At 37.1% G+C, this 19,209-nt stretch overlaps 1 protein-coding gene across 4 annotated transcripts in view; it reads left to right on the forward strand.

Moving 5' to 3' along the window:
- RPS6KC1 (ribosomal protein S6 kinase C1) overlaps window positions 1-19,209 on the forward strand; it is a 176,036-nt gene that overhangs the window by 124,544 nt on the left and 32,283 nt on the right. For all 4 annotated transcript variants that reach the window (XM_088029087.1, XM_088029088.1, XM_028125795.2 and 1 more), the window contains 2 exons: window positions 8,900-8,947; window positions 10,181-10,313. In XM_088029087.1, the coding sequence (XP_087885213.1) occupies window positions 8,900-8,947; window positions 10,181-10,313 (181 nt within the window). The remainder of the gene's footprint in view (window positions 1-8,899; window positions 8,948-10,180; window positions 10,314-19,209) is intronic.

Here is a 19,209-nt window from a genome sequence, read left to right on the forward strand (position 1 = left end):
TTAAGTAAGAGTGGAAATACAGTTTGAATATTAAGCATACGAAATGAGATGGGTTTTTAGCAGTAAATATAAATAACTTGATTATCATCACATGGTATTGGGCGGGGGGAAGCAAAGATTTAGTGCTCTGGGTTTGTTGCTTAAAACCGTTTCTGCAGGGCACCTGGGTGGCTCAGTTGTTAAGGGTCTGCCTTCAGTTCAGGTCATGATCCCAGGGTCCTGGGATCAAGCCCCACATGGGGATCCCTGCTCAGCGGGAAGCCTGCTTCTCCCTCTCCCACTCCCCCTGCTTGTGTTCCTGCTCTCTCTGTCTCTCTCTCTGTCAAATAAATAAATAAAATCTTTAAAAAAAAAATCCCTTTCTGCAGAAGAGTAACACTGTTAGCTCCTGCAGTGCTGTCAAGATGAGTTCAGTTAATAACAATAATGGTTAAGTTAGTTTTCTAACAGAGTACAGTGAGTATAATCTTATTCATCTGAAACTGTTGAGAAGAACTAGCTAGCTTGCAGAATTGGGCTTCTGTATTTTCTCTGGCTTCTTTTTATGTTGATCCCATTCTTTTCTGTTATGTTTATTTATGTGTGAATTCCCAGTAGTATAACTTGCATAACTGAAGTCCATTCAGATTACATCTAGCAAACATGAGTAGTACTGGTGATATCATTAAGGGAAAGGCTGGGTTTGTCCAATATGACTACCTCTGTAGACCTTTTTTTTTTTTATAACTTTTATTAATTGTTCTGGAGTCCTGTGAAGTAACTGGCACCAAATTAGGGATAGATGTTCCCTCAAATTACTCATGTAATCTTTCTTTTTAAAGGAATTCTTTCTTTTTAAAGGAATTGGAGCTAAAGTTGTTTTTAGAGACTTCCATACTTTGGATGTCAACATTTAAATTAAATACGTAAAAAGATTCAAGAGTGACACTTAATCCATACCAGAGGGAAGTCTTCACTCTTCCTCACCACAATGATAGTGTCTTTATAGTAGCATCTCTCTCTTTTCTCCAAATTTATTCTTCATATGTTTAAAAGAAATCATCATTTGATGCCTTTGATATACTTCCCCACCTCCTGTCTTCCCAAAAGTGGTACCTAGTTAAATATCAGGCCTTCCTTACTCTATCATCAGAAAAAAACGCAGACTATTCATCAGTTGGAGTTTTTCCTACCGCCGTTAGGAAAGAAGAGTGGTCAAGTCTCTTTGTGCTGGTGGAATTGAAGAACAGATGAGGCTGATCCTTAAGGGATAAGTTGTCTGCTTTTTTTTTTTTTCCTCAGTTAGAGGCAGTCATTCTATATATTACTACGGCAAAGATGGAATAATCTCTTCTATTAGACCATATGCTAATAGAGTGCTGATAAGTGAGTGTGAAAAATGATTAATTGTATTCTCTCAATAAGGTATGCTATCCAAGGTAATTATTTCACGACAGTTTTAGTTATAGTACTTGTTTTATCATGAAATAAAAGATGGTTTTAGGAGCCTTTTATTGGAAAGACAATTGTATCAAATTAGTACCAAATTAGATTTTTGTCTTTATAAAGGTGAGCAAACCCATGAGCAGTTTTTAAATTGATGTGTTCTAGTCCACAAACGAACAAATTCTGTTTGAGGGTTAAAGAAGCTATTATTTTGTCCTTTATGCTGACAGCTTCATTACAGATTAGCCTACTGTTGGCATTAAAAAAATGTTTGGCTCCTTATGATCTTTGTGCATGCAACTATAATATTAATGCAGTGCCATAGCACTATTCATTAAGAAATGACTTTAAATGAGGTTGAAGCGTGTAAATTTGGAAAGATACAGATGTTAAATGCAGTCGTTTCTTTTTGCATACAGCTGTATGGCTAATAATTTCCAAGTGGCTAAAGCTCTTGTTAGCAGGAGTGCTGGTGTGTTAAGAATGGCTCTATAAATAACTTTAAGAACTGAAGTTGAAGGTGCTTCTTTTAAAGACTATTGTTAACTAAACATTATTGCCAAACAGATGGAAAGCATTCACCAGCCTGATGTTTTTAGGTCTAATTATATTATCACCAGCCCTGTACGGCTCAGTTGAAGAGGTGTATCCAGAGGCCAATTTATAATCATTTAGCCAACACCTGTTTGGGAGAAATTGACAGTCAAAGGGCACATTTAAAAAAAAATCACATATGTTCTTGTGTTTATTACCTCAATGTGAACGTTGTCTTATTGCGAACAAACTTGGTAGGAGAAGAAAGTAAATGTAAACAGAGCAGTGCTTCCCAGCCATGTTTATCAATCTTAATTTGGCCTTTTTATCTGATCCACTTCATGCTTCATGGCTAAGTGAGATCAGCAAAGAGATATCACTCCTGATTTATGTAGGTATATTCTGTTAAAACGAAATTCTTTCCTTTGTACGTCTTCCATACCTTTTACCTAGTGAAATGTTTTCTATTTCATATAGATGTGTCTTATTTAAATAGGATTGGCATCCTGGTGAGTGTCTTAAAAGAGTCAACCCGATACAAGAACACAGAGGATTTAAGGAATACTACTTTTCTTCACAGACTCAATTGAGGTTCGTTAAACCCTCCTTTGCAGAGAGAGGGCGGAAGGGCCTCTTTTTGCACATATGATATGTTAATTTAAATCTCAAGGTTCAGGTTCTTTGAATGTGTTTCCCTGCTTTGGAGATTCAACATTAATGATGAATACAGCTCAAAGGGAAATTATGGGGAGAGTAGATCTACTCTATCTGAAAATAGTTTTGAACCAGATGAGCCTATTAAATCTTTCATTTCAGTGGTTTTCCTTCTTTTGGCATACTTCTCTCTTGAAAGATTTATATAAGTTGTCGCCATTTTCTTATCACCCAGCAGTACTGAAAGCTACTAACAGTTTCCTGACTGCCTTAGGCAGTAACTGATTCTCTGTCCTCATTCTTCATGGCTTCTCATTGTTGTTTAGGACAGATGATTACTCTTAAGTATTCTCTTTCCTGACACCTGAACCATTTTATACTTTCTGGTTTTCTTTGTACTTTTCTCCCTCCACTTTTAGTTGTTGTCTTATATACCCTTGATATTACAGCTATGTATAATTTTCAAATTCAGACATAAATATAGCTCAACAGTTACAGAAGAAGAACCCTGGAGCCAGACTGTTGGGGTTTAAATTCACCTCTACCACTTTTTAGCTTTGGGAGCATGGACAGGTTAACAGTTTTATGTTTGTTTCCTCATCTGTAAAATTGGTTAATAAAATACACCAACTTCTGAAAAATCGTTTGACAAAATTCAGCATCCATTCATGATTAAAAAAAAAAACAAAAAACCTCTCAACATACTGGGTATAGAGGGAAAGTACTTCAACATAATAAAGGTCATATATGACAAAAACCCAAAGCTGCCTTTATAGTCAGTGGTGAAAAGCTGAAAGCTTTTCCTCTAAGGTCAGGAAAAAGACAAGGATGTCCGCTCTTACCATTTTAATTCAACATAGTACTAGATGGCCACAGCAATCAGACAAGAATAAGAAATAAAAGGCATCAAAATTGGTAAAGAAAAAGTAAAAATCATTATTTGCAGATGACATGATATTATATATAGGAAATGCTAATGACTCCACCAAGAAACTATTAGAACTAATAATGAATTCAGTAGAGTTGCAGGATACAAAATCAATATACAGAAATCTGTTGTATTTCTATACACTAATAACAAACTAGCAGAAAGAGAGATTAAGAAAACAATCTCATTTACAGTTGCATCAAAAAGAATAAAATACCCAGGGATAAATTTAACCAAAGAAGTCAAAGACCTGTACTCTGAAAACTATAAGACAGTGATGAAAGAAATTAAAGATGACACAAATAAATGGAAAGATAGATACACCATGCCCATAGATTACAAAAATTAATACTACCATACTACCGTACTACCCAAAGAAATCTATAGTTTCAATTCAGTCCTTATGAAAATACCAATAGTATATTTCACAGAACTAGAGCAAATAATTATAAAGTGTGTGTGGAATCCCAGAAGACCCCAAATAAAGCAGCCTTGAGAAAGAAGAACAAAACTGGAGGTATCCCCCAATCCCAGGCTTCAAACTATACTTCAAAGCTCTAATAATCAAAATGGTACAGTACTGGCACAAAATAGACAATCACTAGAACAGTAGACCAATAGAACACAATAGAGAGCCCAGAAATAAACCTGTGCTTGTATGGTCCCTAAATCTATGACAAAGGAGGCAAGAATATGCAATGGGGAAAAGAAAGTCTCTTCAATAAACGGTGTTGGGAAAAGTGGACAGCTACATGCACAAGAATGAAACTGAACCACTTTCTTACACCATACATGAAAATAAACTCAAAATGGATTTAAAGACCTAAATGTAAGACCTGAAACCATAAAACTCATAAAAGAAAACACAGGTAGTAAATTCTTAGACATCAGCCTTAGCAATATTTTTTTGGATCTGTCTCCTCAGGCAAGGGAAACAAAAATAAAAATAAACAAATGGGACAACATAAAACTAAAAAGCTTATGCATAGAGAAGGAGACCATGAATAAAATGATAAGGCAGCCTACTGAATGGAAGAAGATATTTGCAAATGATATATCTGATAAGGGGTTAATATCCAAAATATATAAGGAACTGATACAACTCAACACACACACACACACACACACACACACACACACACACACAATTCTGATTAAGGAATTGTAGAGGACCTAAGTAGACAATTTTCCCAAGACATACAGGTGGCCAGCAGACATAAGAAAACATGCTCAACGACATTTATCATCATGAAAATGCAAATCAAAACCACAAGGAAGTTTCACCTCATACCAGTTAGAATGGCTAATATCCAAAAGACAAGAATAAGAAGTGTTGGTGAGGATGTGGAGAAAAGGGAACACTCATGTGCTGTTGGGGGAATGTAAATTGGTACATCTACTGTGGAAAACAGCGTGGAGGTTCCTCAGAAAATTAAAAATAGAACTATACAATCCAGTAATTCCATTGCTGGGCATTTACCTGAAGAAAATGGAAACACTAATTCGAGGAGATTCCTTGCACCCTGCATATTTATTGCAACATTGTTTGTGATAACCAAGGTATGGAGGCAACCTACATGTCCGTCTATAGATGAATGGATAAAGAAGATGTGGTGTGTGTACACAAGGGAATATTACTCAGCCACAAAAGGGTGCAGTCTAGCCATTCATGACAACATGGATGGATCTAGAGGGTATTATGCTAATTGAAATAAATCAAACAGAGAAAGACAAATACCATTTGATTTCACTTGTATGTGGAATCCAAAAAGCAAAACAAATGAACAAACAAAAAAATAATAACAGACTCTTAAATAGAGATGCAAACTTGTGGTTGCCAGAGAGGAGGTGTGCTGGGGAGGGGGGGTATAGGCGGAAGAGGTGAGGGAATTAAGACATACAGACTTCCAGTTACATTATAGGAATAAAAAGAACAGCACGGGGAATATAGTCAATAATATTGTAATAACTTTGTACGGTGACAGATGGCAACTACACTTGTTGTGGTAAGCATTTCATAGTGTAAATGATTATTAAATCACTGTGTTGTGTACCTGAAACCAATATAATGTATCAACTGTATTTCAATTAAAAAAAAAAATCTGGTCACAAAGGAAAAAAAATATAAATACCTATCTCATTGGATTGTTGAATGCATTATATGATTTAATTCTTTGAAACCCGGCGTGGTGCCCAGTATAAAGTAAGCACTTCATTGGAGGTACGGTCTCATGTTTTTAGCTGTTATCTTGACGGAGAATGCTCAAATATAAATCTTTAGTCCCGACTTATTCCTAAACTCTATTTACCTATTGACATCTGTCTTCTAAACATTTACACTTAAATTTGTTCACATGTGTTTATTGAACATTTACCATGGGAACATTTACCAAGACTATTGTTAACTAAACATTATTGCCATCCCCTCACCCCCTTCCCCTCCAGCAACCTTCAGTTTGTTCTGTATACTTAAGAGTCTCTTATGGTTTGCCTCCGTCTCTGTTTTTGTGTTATTTTATTTTTCCTTCCCTTCCCCATGTTCATCAGTTTTGTTTCTTAAATTCCACATCTGAGTGAAATCATATGGTATTTATTTGTCTTTCTCTGACTATGTCAAAGTTCTTTGGACCAGAGGTCTGACATGGGTCACATTGGGCTATAATCAAGGTGCTGGCAGGGCTGTGTTCCTACTGGAGGCTCTGGGGAAGAATACACTTCCAAGTTCATTTAGGTTGTAGGTTGAATTCTTTTCTTTGCAGTTGTAGGACTGAACTCTTCCTTGCTGGCTATCAGCCAAAGACTGGTCTTTGCTTCTAGAAGCTGTCTGCTCCTTCTCAGGCTTCCTGTGAGCTCCCAGAGGCCCATCCCCAATGCTGACATGTAGGCGTCTGTATCTTAGCACCAGCAACCATGTATCCCTCTCATACTTAAGATCTCTCTGGTTTCCCCTTCTGCCATATCATTTCTGTGTTGCCACTTCTGGCCAGAGACAGTTCTCTGCTTTTCAGGGTTCATGGGATTTGATTGAGCCCACTCAGATAGTCCAAGATAATCTGTTCTAAGGTCTGCACCTTAATTACATCTGCAAAGTCCTTTTTTGCCAGGAACATAACATATTCATAGGTTCTGGAGATTAAGGTATGAACATCCTTGGCGTCCATTATCCTGCCTACAATATGCCCATAAAAAACTTGAAATCTGGTTGGGAAATAGACACGTGAATAAAAAAATCAAATCGAAGGGATTGGTATTGTATACAGTGGGAGAACAAAGAATGGGGAGAATCAGTGTTACCTGAGCTGAATATGGAAGGATGAGTACTTCTTTGATAAGGGGCTTGTGGGGGACATGTCAGGAGAAGCAGCAATAACAGCCATAGCAATAATAGTAACAAGTGGCTATCCCAAGCACTTTTCTAAGATGACTTCACTGAAATTCTCCAAATGGTAGATCTGTTATTATCTGCCATTATAGCTTCTGCAGATGAAGTTTGAATGTCTTCACTTTCAGAGTAGAAAGACTAAAATGACCGTATCGTGTAGTTGAGAGAATTAACATCTATGGCTAAAGCATAGCACATAGTAAACACTTAGTATATGGTAGGTAAACAGAGTAGAGGGTGGATAGGAGAAATACTTAGGGAGTGGACTTGGTCGCTGGTTATGAGCATAGGGGACGGGAGAATTCATAGTGACTGAGGGAGCTTTTTGGTGGTGGGCGTGTTACAAGGATGGTGGCGTTATTCAGTACTGTAGGAGGAGAAACAGGGTTTGGTTTTATGTCTAGTGGGGAAAGGGCTTTGAGAAGAGGAAGGGGTGAGTTCAGAAGGTATCTTTGGGAATATTCAATGGAATTTAAATGGAGACTTACATTGTGTAGGTCAAACACTTGTAAGAGAGTTCAGAGATGAAGTGGGCACCGTCACTTCAAATTCATCATGTCTAACGTGGAATTTACTGTCTTCTCCTCAGGCTGGTCCCCCATCTTCTCACCATTCTTTCCTTTTCCCAAGCTTGACATCTTTTTTTCATTCCTGACTCTCAGCTCTGGGGAGGGGGAACCCAAAACCCTGTTTACAGTGTTTGCAGGTGTCTGTGATGTAAATACTCCAGACAGGGCCCATTTCAGACAGTGGATGCTTTTGTGCTGCCATGGCAGAGATGAAGAGCTCCAGCAGAGACCGCGTGGGCTGGCAAAGCCTAAAAATCTTTCCTGTCTGGATCTTTATAGAAGAAGTTTGCCAACTTCTGCTGTAGTGTCTCCAAAATAATAAAATAGTAACATGGTAGAATAATTCTCTATCTCTAGTCATTCCTTCTATCCATCAAGATGGGTTGAGGGAGGAGGTAGTCTGAGGGGGCGATGTGTGAGATCATGCATGGGCTTGAGGTAGTTTTTTGGACTTAGGCTGTTTTTCTAAATGAGAGGAGTGATATGATGTAACTTATGTTTTTAAAAGAAAACACTGGCTGGTATTTAGAGAATAGACCATAGGGCAGCAAATAAGGAAGCAGAGAAATCTGTTGGGAGGCCATTGTTATAATCCAGGTAAATCTTTGGATCAGGGTAATAGCTGTGCCAAGTGAGTTTACACTTTGGATACATTTTGAACTTAGAGCTGACAGGATTTGCTGATGGAAAAAGAGGAGCTAGGATGAGTCTTGGATGGAGAAGGAGTACCAAAAGGGGGTCTTAAGTTGGAGCCTGAGTTATTGAGATCACATTATACCACGTTGCTACATAAGGGATTTTAAGAAGAAAATTGAGACTTTAGCAATGCCTGTAAATTTTTTTTTTTACTCCTTCTAAACCATATATGTTCCATGAGGAAAAATTCTTTGTGTGAAGTAATTTTTCCTTTTAAGCAATATATTTTATTTTATTTATTTATTAGAGAGAGAGAGAGAGAGAGAGAGAGCACAGGAGTGGGGGGGTGGGGAGAGACAGAGGCAGAGGGAGAAGCAGACTGCGTACTGGGCGGGGAGCTGACATGAGGCTCGATCCCAGGATCTTGAGATCATGACCTGAGCCGAAGGCAGATGCTTAACCTACTGAGCCAGCCAGGTGCCCCCTAAGCAATATATTTTAAAACAAATCTAGGAAAACATAGAAATGTTTCTAAAATATGGAATTTTTAGAAAAGGAAACTAATAAAACCTACTTTAGGTAAGACTGTTTTAATCCTGTGATTTGGCGGCTTAAAAAAAAAAAAAAAACCTATTCAGAAATTAACAGTTTTGGTGGAGTGAGTTTCAGCATTTACCCGCAAACCGTTAAGGTATAGTTTCAAAAACAAAAACGTACAAGTCAGTGTTTCCTTGTACTGTGAATGAATTATTATTCATGTCTTTTATGTAGGTTTTACTTGTAATGGACACAAGGACCGAACAGACATTCATTTTAAAAGTAAGTAGAATTTGTATGTTTAATGAATTTAGGCATTTATTTTCAAATTATGTTTCTGAAAGAAAAAAAATATTTAGTATTTTTTCTGGGTGTTTGGAAGTTCTCTTATGTTTATGGTGATCTATATTTATTTTACTTTCTGTTCTTTTTCACAGTTAATAGCATGCGTTTAAAAAGAGTTTTAGGTTATAGAGTATGGAGGTGATAGTTTGGGTAAGTTGAAGACTCATTCCCTGATATTTAAATAGAGAGTGTGTGCCTTAAACACATCTCTAATACATTTTGTATAATTTGTGAAGATTGCACACAATTGTACCTCCCATTGTGATTATAGCCCTAAAGAGCTGAAATTTTGCCTTTAAGTCTCTGTTTCAGGTATTTGGGAGAGTGTTATCTACATCCCTGGTCCTCTTTTTTTCTTTCTTTCTTCTTTTTTTTAATCTAAATTCAATTCTGTTTCTTTATATAACTCATTTCTAACTAAATGAACAAGGAAAGAAAAACCCCTCAATTTTGTAATTTCAAAATTGAAATGGATTGTGACAGTACATATTCTAAAATATCCTAATTTAATAATTTCCATAGCATCTAGAAATAATCAATTTCAGATTAATTTTATATTTCTTGTTCAGATATTTTTTCTTTTATTTACAGCATGGCAATAGGTCACATTGACATATAACTGAAACGAATTTCTTTCTGCATATACTTTATCACTGGCATTTCCCCGGATTTTTAAACCAGGCTTTGACACCAGACACTACAGATACCTTGTTTCTTTGGAGAAGACTTAAAGTAGTCTTTGTACTTTTTTGGCATAAAATTTTCAAATCTCCTGTTTAATCTAGGAATACCTTTTGTGTCTCAGAAATCTGAATGATCTCACAGTGTCTACTGCTTTAAAGATATATATATATGTAAAATAAAACTTAAGAAAAGGTCATAGAGAAATAACTGTGTGTCATCCTGATGACTTAGTTTGAGAGCATCTCTAATAAAAACACTGACCCACGTAATTGATTTTAATGGCAGCTTTGTGGCATCTTCCGTTCTCTGGATTCACGCCAGATGCCATCAGCAGAGCCTCCAGGGACTGAGGGGCATAGAGCAGCAGATGAGTGGTTTCTCTGAAGCCCAGAGTAACTCGGATAGATTAGTTTGGTTGATAAACACAGAGCACAGCAGGCTCCAAAGGCAACTGAGGGTACAACTGACCTTTTTGTTCTCTGTCAGGGTCTAAGGAAAAGCAGTGAATACAGCAGGAACAGAAAGACCATCATCCCCCGCTGTGTGCCCAACATGGTGTGTCTGCACAAGTACATCATTTCTGAGGAGTCCGTATTTCTTGTGCTGCAGCACGCAGAAGGTTAGTTTGTGGTTTAAATTGTTTACAGAGGAAAGAATGTCATCTACTTAGCTTTTCAGTGTCTATAATGCCCTTTTTACTTCTGGCATTGCATGGGCAGATAAAACATATGAAACACATGTAAGAAACTGTTTTCCTCATTCCTCCACTCTCTTTGAGTTGTGAGGGAAAATGAAAACCCAGGTGAACAGCAGATTTCATTTGAACTACAGTAACATTCTTAGATATACATAACTACTTACTTTCCCCTAGAATTGAGCTACTGTGATGAGCACGTTAAGGTGAATGTGTGCTAAAAGAGCTAGGTTTTATTTTAGGCATTTTATTTTGTTCTCTTGTTCTCTGCTAAAAGGATACATTAGTGTTAGATGACGAAAGTAAAAAGCATCCCCTGAAGAATTAATTAATTACCTCATTTTTTAGAATGCATGGGTATTTGCTTAACATTTGACATTACCTAGTTATTCTGATCTGGGTTTTTACGAATACAGCCATTGGCATCACATATGGGTACAAAGCAGAGCCATGGTGCTCTGCCTTCAAACTATTTATGAAATTTCAGCTCATGGTAGAGGGAACAGGTGACAAAAAAATACTATGTTTTGATTTGTTTTTGCCCTTTAACACCTGAATTTAAATAAATAGTCTTTTATTTAGAATGACTGAATACAGCATATAAATATAAATCCACATAGTAAATACTGCCTTTTGGCCTTAAGAGGGGTTTTTAAAATAGTAAAAAAAATTTAAATTATTTTCCATGTTTCATGAAGGTGTTATTTTTATTTTCACATTACTGAGAATAAAGAACTGTTGTGTTTTACTAATAGGTATGACATTTGAATTTAATGCATTTTCCCAGGAAAATGAGTCATTGCTTTGTGGAATGAGGTCTTTTATGATAACTAATGCAAGATTTTTGACGGGGGCAATAAACTATTAATATTGTTTATTATGAAGTACAGCACAAGATAACTACAGATGGAGGGAAGACCTCCATATGTAGTATTTAATAGGAAATTCAGAAGGGGCTCCATGGTCTCTCAGGTATTAAGAGAGTTAATTGCGTGTGTGAATTGGATAACTAATTCACCTTTGTTCAGACATTATAGACAGCTTTTATCTGAGGATACCAGTGCATTACAGACATTATTGAATTAGAGGTCATGTCATCTGATAGCGAAATACAGCCACCTCTGGTGTGGAACAAAATAACTTGCGTAGTAATAATCCATAATAATTTAGAACAAGGTCAGTAGGATGAATGTAATTATAGTCAATATTCTATTACCCAGTGTGGATTATTCATGTTGGAGATTATCTGTGGCAAATTTTCGATTCTAGTTTGCCTCTGCTATTTGCAGCTTCTTCCTGCTCTTTCTCTTCCTTCTCCAGAACACACTTCAGTTTTTCTTCTGCCATCTGCTCACTTTCTCTTATACTCCTTAAAGCTGATATTTCAACTAATTTTACTTTAATACTGAGAAAATTTTTATAATCTATTTGAAAGCCATATGTCTAGATTTAGATTATCTTTACCAAGCTCTTTTTTCCTTTATTGTTGGCCATAGCTGACTTTGAATGGCTACTTGATATTGAATTTGTCCTGAATGATTTAAACTTGGTGGGGGAGGATCTCTTTTTGACTGTTGATTTCAGGTGCCTACTGTTTGATTATAAGAAGATTTTTATAACACAAAGATATTAAATTATAGTGCAAATAGGGACTCTAGGTTCATTTAATGTTCTGCAAATTTATTGAGCATGTATTGTGTACTAGACTCTCTCTTTGGTGAACAAGACAGGAAGAGAGCTTTCTGTGACGAGTCAAACAAAACCAAAAAGCACGATAATATGGACTAATAATAGGGACTGCACTGGTTTCTAACACAGCAATCTTTAAAAAAGAACGACTGGGGGACTACTTTAGATGAGGTAGTCAAGGGAGCCTGCTCCAAAAAGGCAACATTTAAGAGAAGTTTTGAATGACAAAAGAAATAACCATTTGGATGTAATTAGGAAGCGCATTCTAGGTACAGGGATCAGTGTAAGAAATCAAAGGCAAAAACAGTATCTGATGAACAAGAAAGGAGACCATTTGGTTGGAGTGTAGTAGGTGAGGGCAGTTGTGGTATATGAGGCTCTTGGGGAAATAGGCAGGAGTCTTGTGCTGCAGGGAAAGGACTTTGGCTTTTATTCAAGTGCATTGGGAAACCATTGGATATCTAAAGCGGTGGCAAGATCTGATTTACGTTTTAAAAAGATCACTCTGGCTGTTGTATAGGGAATGGATTGTAAACAGGCAAGGAAGAGTAAACAAGCAGTGAATAGTCTCGACAAGAGGTGATGATGGCATGGCTTTCTGGTGTTCTAGCCGCTATGCTTTGAGGGTAGACTCAGTGGGACTTGTGATAGATTCTGGGTTAGGGAGAGAAGAATCTAGGTGTATTTTTTGGCTTTAGCTTGAGCAATCAGGTGAACTGTATGATGGGCAGTATGCTATCTTTTACATATTAGTGGTATTTGTTACCTCTGTGAATTAGAAGTTGTGCATATATCATACACACATTACTTTTATATGTGTAAATAGCTATTCCTGAAAAATAAGTGTTGAACAATTGTTTTCTCTAACATGAATGCTTGAATACTTATGATCTGTGGCTTTAGCTTCCTTCTGCTTATAGGACTATTCAAGATTTCACGTAAGTCTCTTGGACTCATTTTCTTTCCATTTTTAATTCATTTAGTCAGAAATATATTGGTGCTTACTGGGATACAGGCTTAGTTCTAACATGGCAGTGAACAAAACTGATGAAGACTTTGTCCACATGGAGCTTACATTGAGAGGCAGAACAGACAGTAAGCAAATACATAAGTAAATATATGTTGGATGGAGATAAATTTTATGGCGAAAAGTTAAATAAAAGATGGGAAAAGGGGATGCCAGAAGGGTGAGGTGGGGCTTACTATTTAAATTAGAGTGGTCACCTCATTAAGGAAGGGGCGTTTGGCCAGTGACCTGAAGGAAGTGAGAGGGGGAGCATTGTGGATATGTGAGGAAAGAGTATCCCATTAAGAGAGAGCAAATGGGCTTGAAGCCAAGAGTGTACTTGGGGTATAAGAAATAGTAAGGGTACTGTGGCTGGAGCAGAATGGGAAGAACCTGGAGGTGGGGAGGCAGGTGGGAAGATCCTCTGTGGTCTTAATAGGCCACTTTAGGAACTTGATTTTATTTTACTATTATTTTTTTTGAGAGCACATGCAGGGTTAGGGGGCAGAGGGAGAGAGAGAGAAGCTCAAGTGGGCTCCATGCCCAGTGTGGAGCTCAGTGAGGGGCTTGATCTCACAACCCTGAGATTGTGACCTGAGCCGAAATCAAGAGTCAGACCCTTAACCGACTGAGCCATTCAGGTGCCCCAAGAACTTGATTTTTACTCAGAGTAGATAGGAAGTGATTGAGGGGTACTGAGCAGAGGAGTGACAAGATAGGGGTCACTCTGGCTGCTTTGTGGAAAAGGTCGTCTAGGAAGGCAAAGGCAAAAGCAGGAGACCAGTTTGGAAGTTTTTGCAGCAATCCAGGTGAAAATAATTGTGGGTTGCACAAAGCGTTAGTGGTAGAGGCGGTGAGAAATGGTCATCTGATTCTGAATCTATTTTGAAGATGGAACTGACATAATTCTGCTCTACATGCCTGCGAGGTTTTTGGCTCACAGAACTGAAAGAATGGAGTTCTTATTTACTAAGATGGGGAAAGCTGTGGGAGGGGTGGATTTAGAGGAAGAAAATCAGTTTTGGACTTGTGAGTTTGAGATGCTTCTGAAATGTCCAGGTGGTGTTGAGTAGGCAGTTGGATATACCAGACAGGATTTTAGGAGAGAGATTGAAAATGTTTATTGTTCCTTTAAATGAATCCCTTATTTTAACTCTGGAGAAGAAAAGGTGAGAAAATAATTGTATTCAGTCCAGGCCACTTGTGTTATTAAAACTTTAAGTTCCTAAGATTAGGGATTATGTCATTTTCATCATCTGTATCCCAACATTTAGCAGAATACTTGGTACATAGAAGTTGTTCAGTGTATAATTGCTGAGTACTGAGTAGGTCAGAGAAAAGGTGAAATGCCTGGGTTAGAAGGAATGCCTGCGAGTGTGCATACACCAGATAGGTGGGGGATGGGAAAGAGTTTTGTCCCAAGTTACTTGGGGACCCAAGGGGTGAAACGATTCTCTTTTTATTAACTATTTTTTTTTAATTATGAAACTAATATATAAGGCAATACATTTGAGCTATATATAGAAGTATATAAAGTAAAAATAAAAATTCTCCCTTCCTAGTCACTTTAATACCCACCCAGTTCTGCTCTCTAGAAATAGGGGAAATTTTCCAGTGTGTATAAACATATACTCCCTACCTGTCAGGTTAAATAAAATGGATCTTACATATTGTTCTATGGCTTGTTTTCTTCCCCCATCTTAACAGTATACCTTGAACAACTTTCCTTCTCAGTACATATAGGTCTGCATTAAGAGAGACCAGTGTAGTGATTAAAAACAAGGATTCTAGAGCCAGACTACGTTAGTTTGTGTGATGTGGGGCAAGGTATTTAGTGTTTTTGTGCCTCCATTTCCTTATCTATAAAATAGGGACGATAATTACCTGCCTCATACAGTTGATGTGAGGATTAAGTAGTTGATATACGTAAAGCACTTGGTGCCTGGTGCCTGGTAAACACTGTGTAAGTATTTGCAAATGTTGCTGTTGTGGTTTTGAATAGAGAATATTTGGTTGTACCGATATTATAATTTATTTAACTACTCCCTTATTAATTGGTGTTTAAATTGTTTCTAGTACTTCTTCCTATATATCTTCGTGTATTTTTGGTTTTCTTGAGAACAATTTATAGCATGAATTTCTTTTTTTTTTTTTTAAGTTTTTATTTATTCATTTGACAGAGAGAGACACAGTGAGAGAGGGAACACAAGCAGGGGGAGTGGGAGAGGGAGAAGCAGGCTTCCCGGCCAAGCGGGGAGCCCGATGCGGGGCTCGATCCCAGGACCCTGGGATCATGACCCGAGCCGAAGGCAGACGCCTAACGACTGAGCCACCCAGGTACCCCTATAGCATGAATTTCTTGACGTAGAATTGGTGGTTCAAAAAATGATTTTGATCATTGTTCTGAGAGTATTTTATCGTACATATTAAAGTCAAGTCCTAATTCTGGTCAAGCAAATTTAACAAATATTCTTTGCAATCTTTCAGAAAAACCAATAAATTGAGAGAGTTTTTACTAAACTTTATTAATTGCTAATTTCATAGCTTAAAATGGCTAATATCTCCAAGTTTTATATGCTTCAGTGAGGCTTACAAAGGTGTCATTTATATTTCTAAAGCGTTAAAAATTGTAAATATGTTAGGTATTTTTTTTTTATGTTATGTATTTTCTACTTATATTTTGAGATTTAGCAGTAACAGGGTTTTTTAAGGATAACATTTTTTTTTTAAAGATTTTATTTATTTATTTGACAGATAGCACAAGTAGGTAGAGTGGCAGGCAGAGGGAGAGGGAGAAGCAGGCTCTCTGCTGAGCAGGGAGCCGGATGTGGGGCTCGATCCCAGGACCCCAAGATCATGACCTGAGCCGAAGGCAGCTGCTTAACTGACTGAGCCACCCAGGCGCCCCAAGGATAATATTTTTAATGTTACAATAATAATGTTGATATTTGTGTAAATTTATCTGTTAGGCCTGATCTTAATTCAGTAGAAAGTAAAACACGCTCAGCTTTTGTGGGTGAGAAATTTCAAAGGAAATAATGTGTTCTTGTAAGTTTTGTGATTTTCATGATTTTGTAATTGGAAGAAAGTATGGGATAGGACCAAAATTTTGTTTCCATAGTTCCATATCAAACATTAAATATAACTGGGCACCCAGCAAAGAATGGAAAAGGGCTAAAACGGTTTCATTCTCTCTTGAAAAATGCAGTTTTTTTTTTTTTAAAGATTTTATTTATTTATTTGACAGAGAGAGACACAGCGAGAGAGGGAACACTAGCAGGGGGCGTGGGATGTGGGGCTCGATCCCAGGACCCCGGGATCATGACCCGAGCCAAAGGCAGACACTTAACGACTGAGCCACCCAGGCGCCCAGAAAAATGCATTTTTTTTACAACTCACTTTAGGGTATTTGTTTAGGTTAGGAACAAATGTCATAAAGAAAGTGCCAATCATCACATTTAAAAATTCTATGTAATAATGAGAAGAATGGAATTTAAGGGAGATGCCATATTTGACTAATCAAATTGGTCAGCTTGCTAACATCCAGTAAAGGCAAGTTGCTATGAAGGTGGCATTAATACACATTGCTTATAGGAGTGGATTCTGGTACAGCCTTTCTGTAAAGCAGTTTCACAACATGTATCAGAAGCATTAAGCATATTCATGCTTTTTGATCTAGTCTTTTCATTTCTGGGATTCTGTCCTGACGAAATTATCAGGGATGTCAAGTACTTCCATGTAAAAAGTACATATTATTTTAATAGTAAAAGATTGGAAACAATGTAAATGTCCAGCAATAGATGAACATTTAAATACCTCATAATATCTATCACATGGATATGCTATATAGCCATCAAAGTTCATAGTCTCATGAAAATTAGAAAATGTTTATGATGTGATGTTAGTCACAAATAAAACATCTGAAAAAAATGTACAAATAGTTAATAGTGCTTTTTAAAAAAGATTTATCCATTTATTTGAGAGAGAGGGAAGATTAATTGGGTAGCAGTTAGTATTACAGATTGATACAGAAAGCAGTTAGTTAAAGCAGGGATCTAGTTGTAGCTTTAAAGTTATTCCAAGAAGCAGACTGGCCAAAGGAATCAGTAGAAGAGGAAGACTCCATGAAACATTATAGACATATCCTACAGGACTTGGAAACTTGCCCAAAAGAACAAGGGCGAAAAAATAATCTAAGCTTGGTCCAAAGCTTTTTTGCCAGAGTGGCTTGGAGGTCAGAAAGAGGAAGTGATCTGGGGGGGGTGGGGGTGGGGGGAGAAAGAATTGAAGCACATTGAATTTTCGATTTTAGCAGTTCATCCAGGTGAAATTGGCCTAAGAATGAATGAAACTTTTCTTAGAACTTTACTGGCTACCGTTTCTTGCTATTATTAGAACTTTGCAACTGCAAAGACTGTCTACTTTGTGTTGGCACATCTCATTCTGATGAGTTATTGCAGCACTGAGTGCCTGTTGTGTCCTGCACACTGTTTAGACAGTAGATAGAAAGATGGAAATGACGGTCCTTTCTTCACAGTAGTCCCCATCTAGGAGAATAGAAAACAAAACATGTTGTTTCAGTTGGATTGCATACAAGAACCCCAGCTCCAGGTTCAGGCTTTATTGTTAGTGTGCCACAACAGACGTATTTGTGATAAAAGGAATGTGGCTATTGTTGTCAAATGACGAAAAAAAGATGGAATCAATGCATAGCTTCTTTTGTGAGTTTCAAGGCTATATATGAACCTTAAATTTTATTTGAATATGGGGGAATACGAAATGCTAAGTATAATCTAATGAGGACAGAAAGTTAGCTAAGAAAAATGAGAGGGGAAAAGTTAAACACCATAATGTCCAATACTACTAATTATTATCAAAATGGGAGAAAACTGTTAACTGGGTCACAGGGAGAGGAGATGTCTGAGTATCTTAGGATTAATATTATGACAGCTACCCTTTATTATATATTTACTTTATAGTGGACACAGTACGGGGGGGGGCTTTATGTATTTACTGAGTTCCTCTAAATGAAATGAAATGCCAAGTACAAAAAGATTTTTTTGGATGCTTCCACTGACCTTTTTGTACATATAATTGACTGTCGGAGATTATTTCTCTTAAGATTGTTACCCTTGGTATAGGATGCTTAATAAAGACATTAAAAATGTGCTGGAAAAAAAAATTGCCTTCTCCATATTAATAGAGGGATTCATTTTTAACACATTATTTCCCATTTTTGGAAGCTACAGTTATATCTTCACAGAGGATGCATCTGTAATTATTGTTTGTAAGATTTTTAGATCAGATTTAACTTCTTCTTATAATAGAGTAAAGCTTTGGTAGGTTTTTGATACTTGGAGTTATTTATTCAAAGATTCTAGTGAGCAAAACAGGTTGAGTTCTTAATGGTTAAAATAACACAAAAGAAAAACAAAGTGAAATAACTAACAAGTATTGCTGGTAAAACATCAGATTCCTTTGATTTCTTTGAAATTGATTTTTATGATTTTACTTTTCTGTAGGTTTCTTGTATATATCAGAACACAAAACTGGAATTACAATAGCCAGCCTCATTAACGGCTGCCCAATTGATTTTCCTCAGTTGCTTTACTAGGTCTTATTATACCATATCTGATGTATATGGGGGGGAATGGGAAAAATGTTATTAATATGTATTTTACAATGGCATAATTATATACCAGATGCCATATCTCCCCTCTAGTCTTGGACTGGGCATTTTCTTTCTTTCTTTTTTTTTTTTTTAAAGATTTTATTTATTTATTTGACAGAGAGAGACACAGTGAGAGAGTGAACACAAGCAGGGGGAGTGGGAGAGGGAGAAGCAGGCTTCCTGCTGAGCAGGGAGCCTGATGCAGGGCTCGATCCCAGGACCCTGGGATCATGACCTGAGCTGAAGGCAGATGCTTAACCCCTGAGCCACCCAGGTGCCCTGGATTGGGCATTTCCAAAATGGAATAATATTGTTGATTTTTGCCCCCTATAGTATATACAATTTTAAGCAACACTTATTTATGTATTTCCACTTGGCCAAGGGACCATGCTTCAAAAAATTATTACATAAATAGCTCAGAACATAATCAGATGTTTCAACAGCTAAATCATATT

Source organism: Eumetopias jubatus, unplaced genomic scaffold (assembly GCF_037043125.1).
Source record: "Eumetopias jubatus isolate StellerSeaLion01/CBP00866 unplaced genomic scaffold, mEumJub1_p1.0 scaffold_12, whole genome shotgun sequence".
NCBI lineage: Eukaryota > Metazoa > Chordata > Mammalia > Carnivora > Otariidae > Eumetopias > Eumetopias jubatus.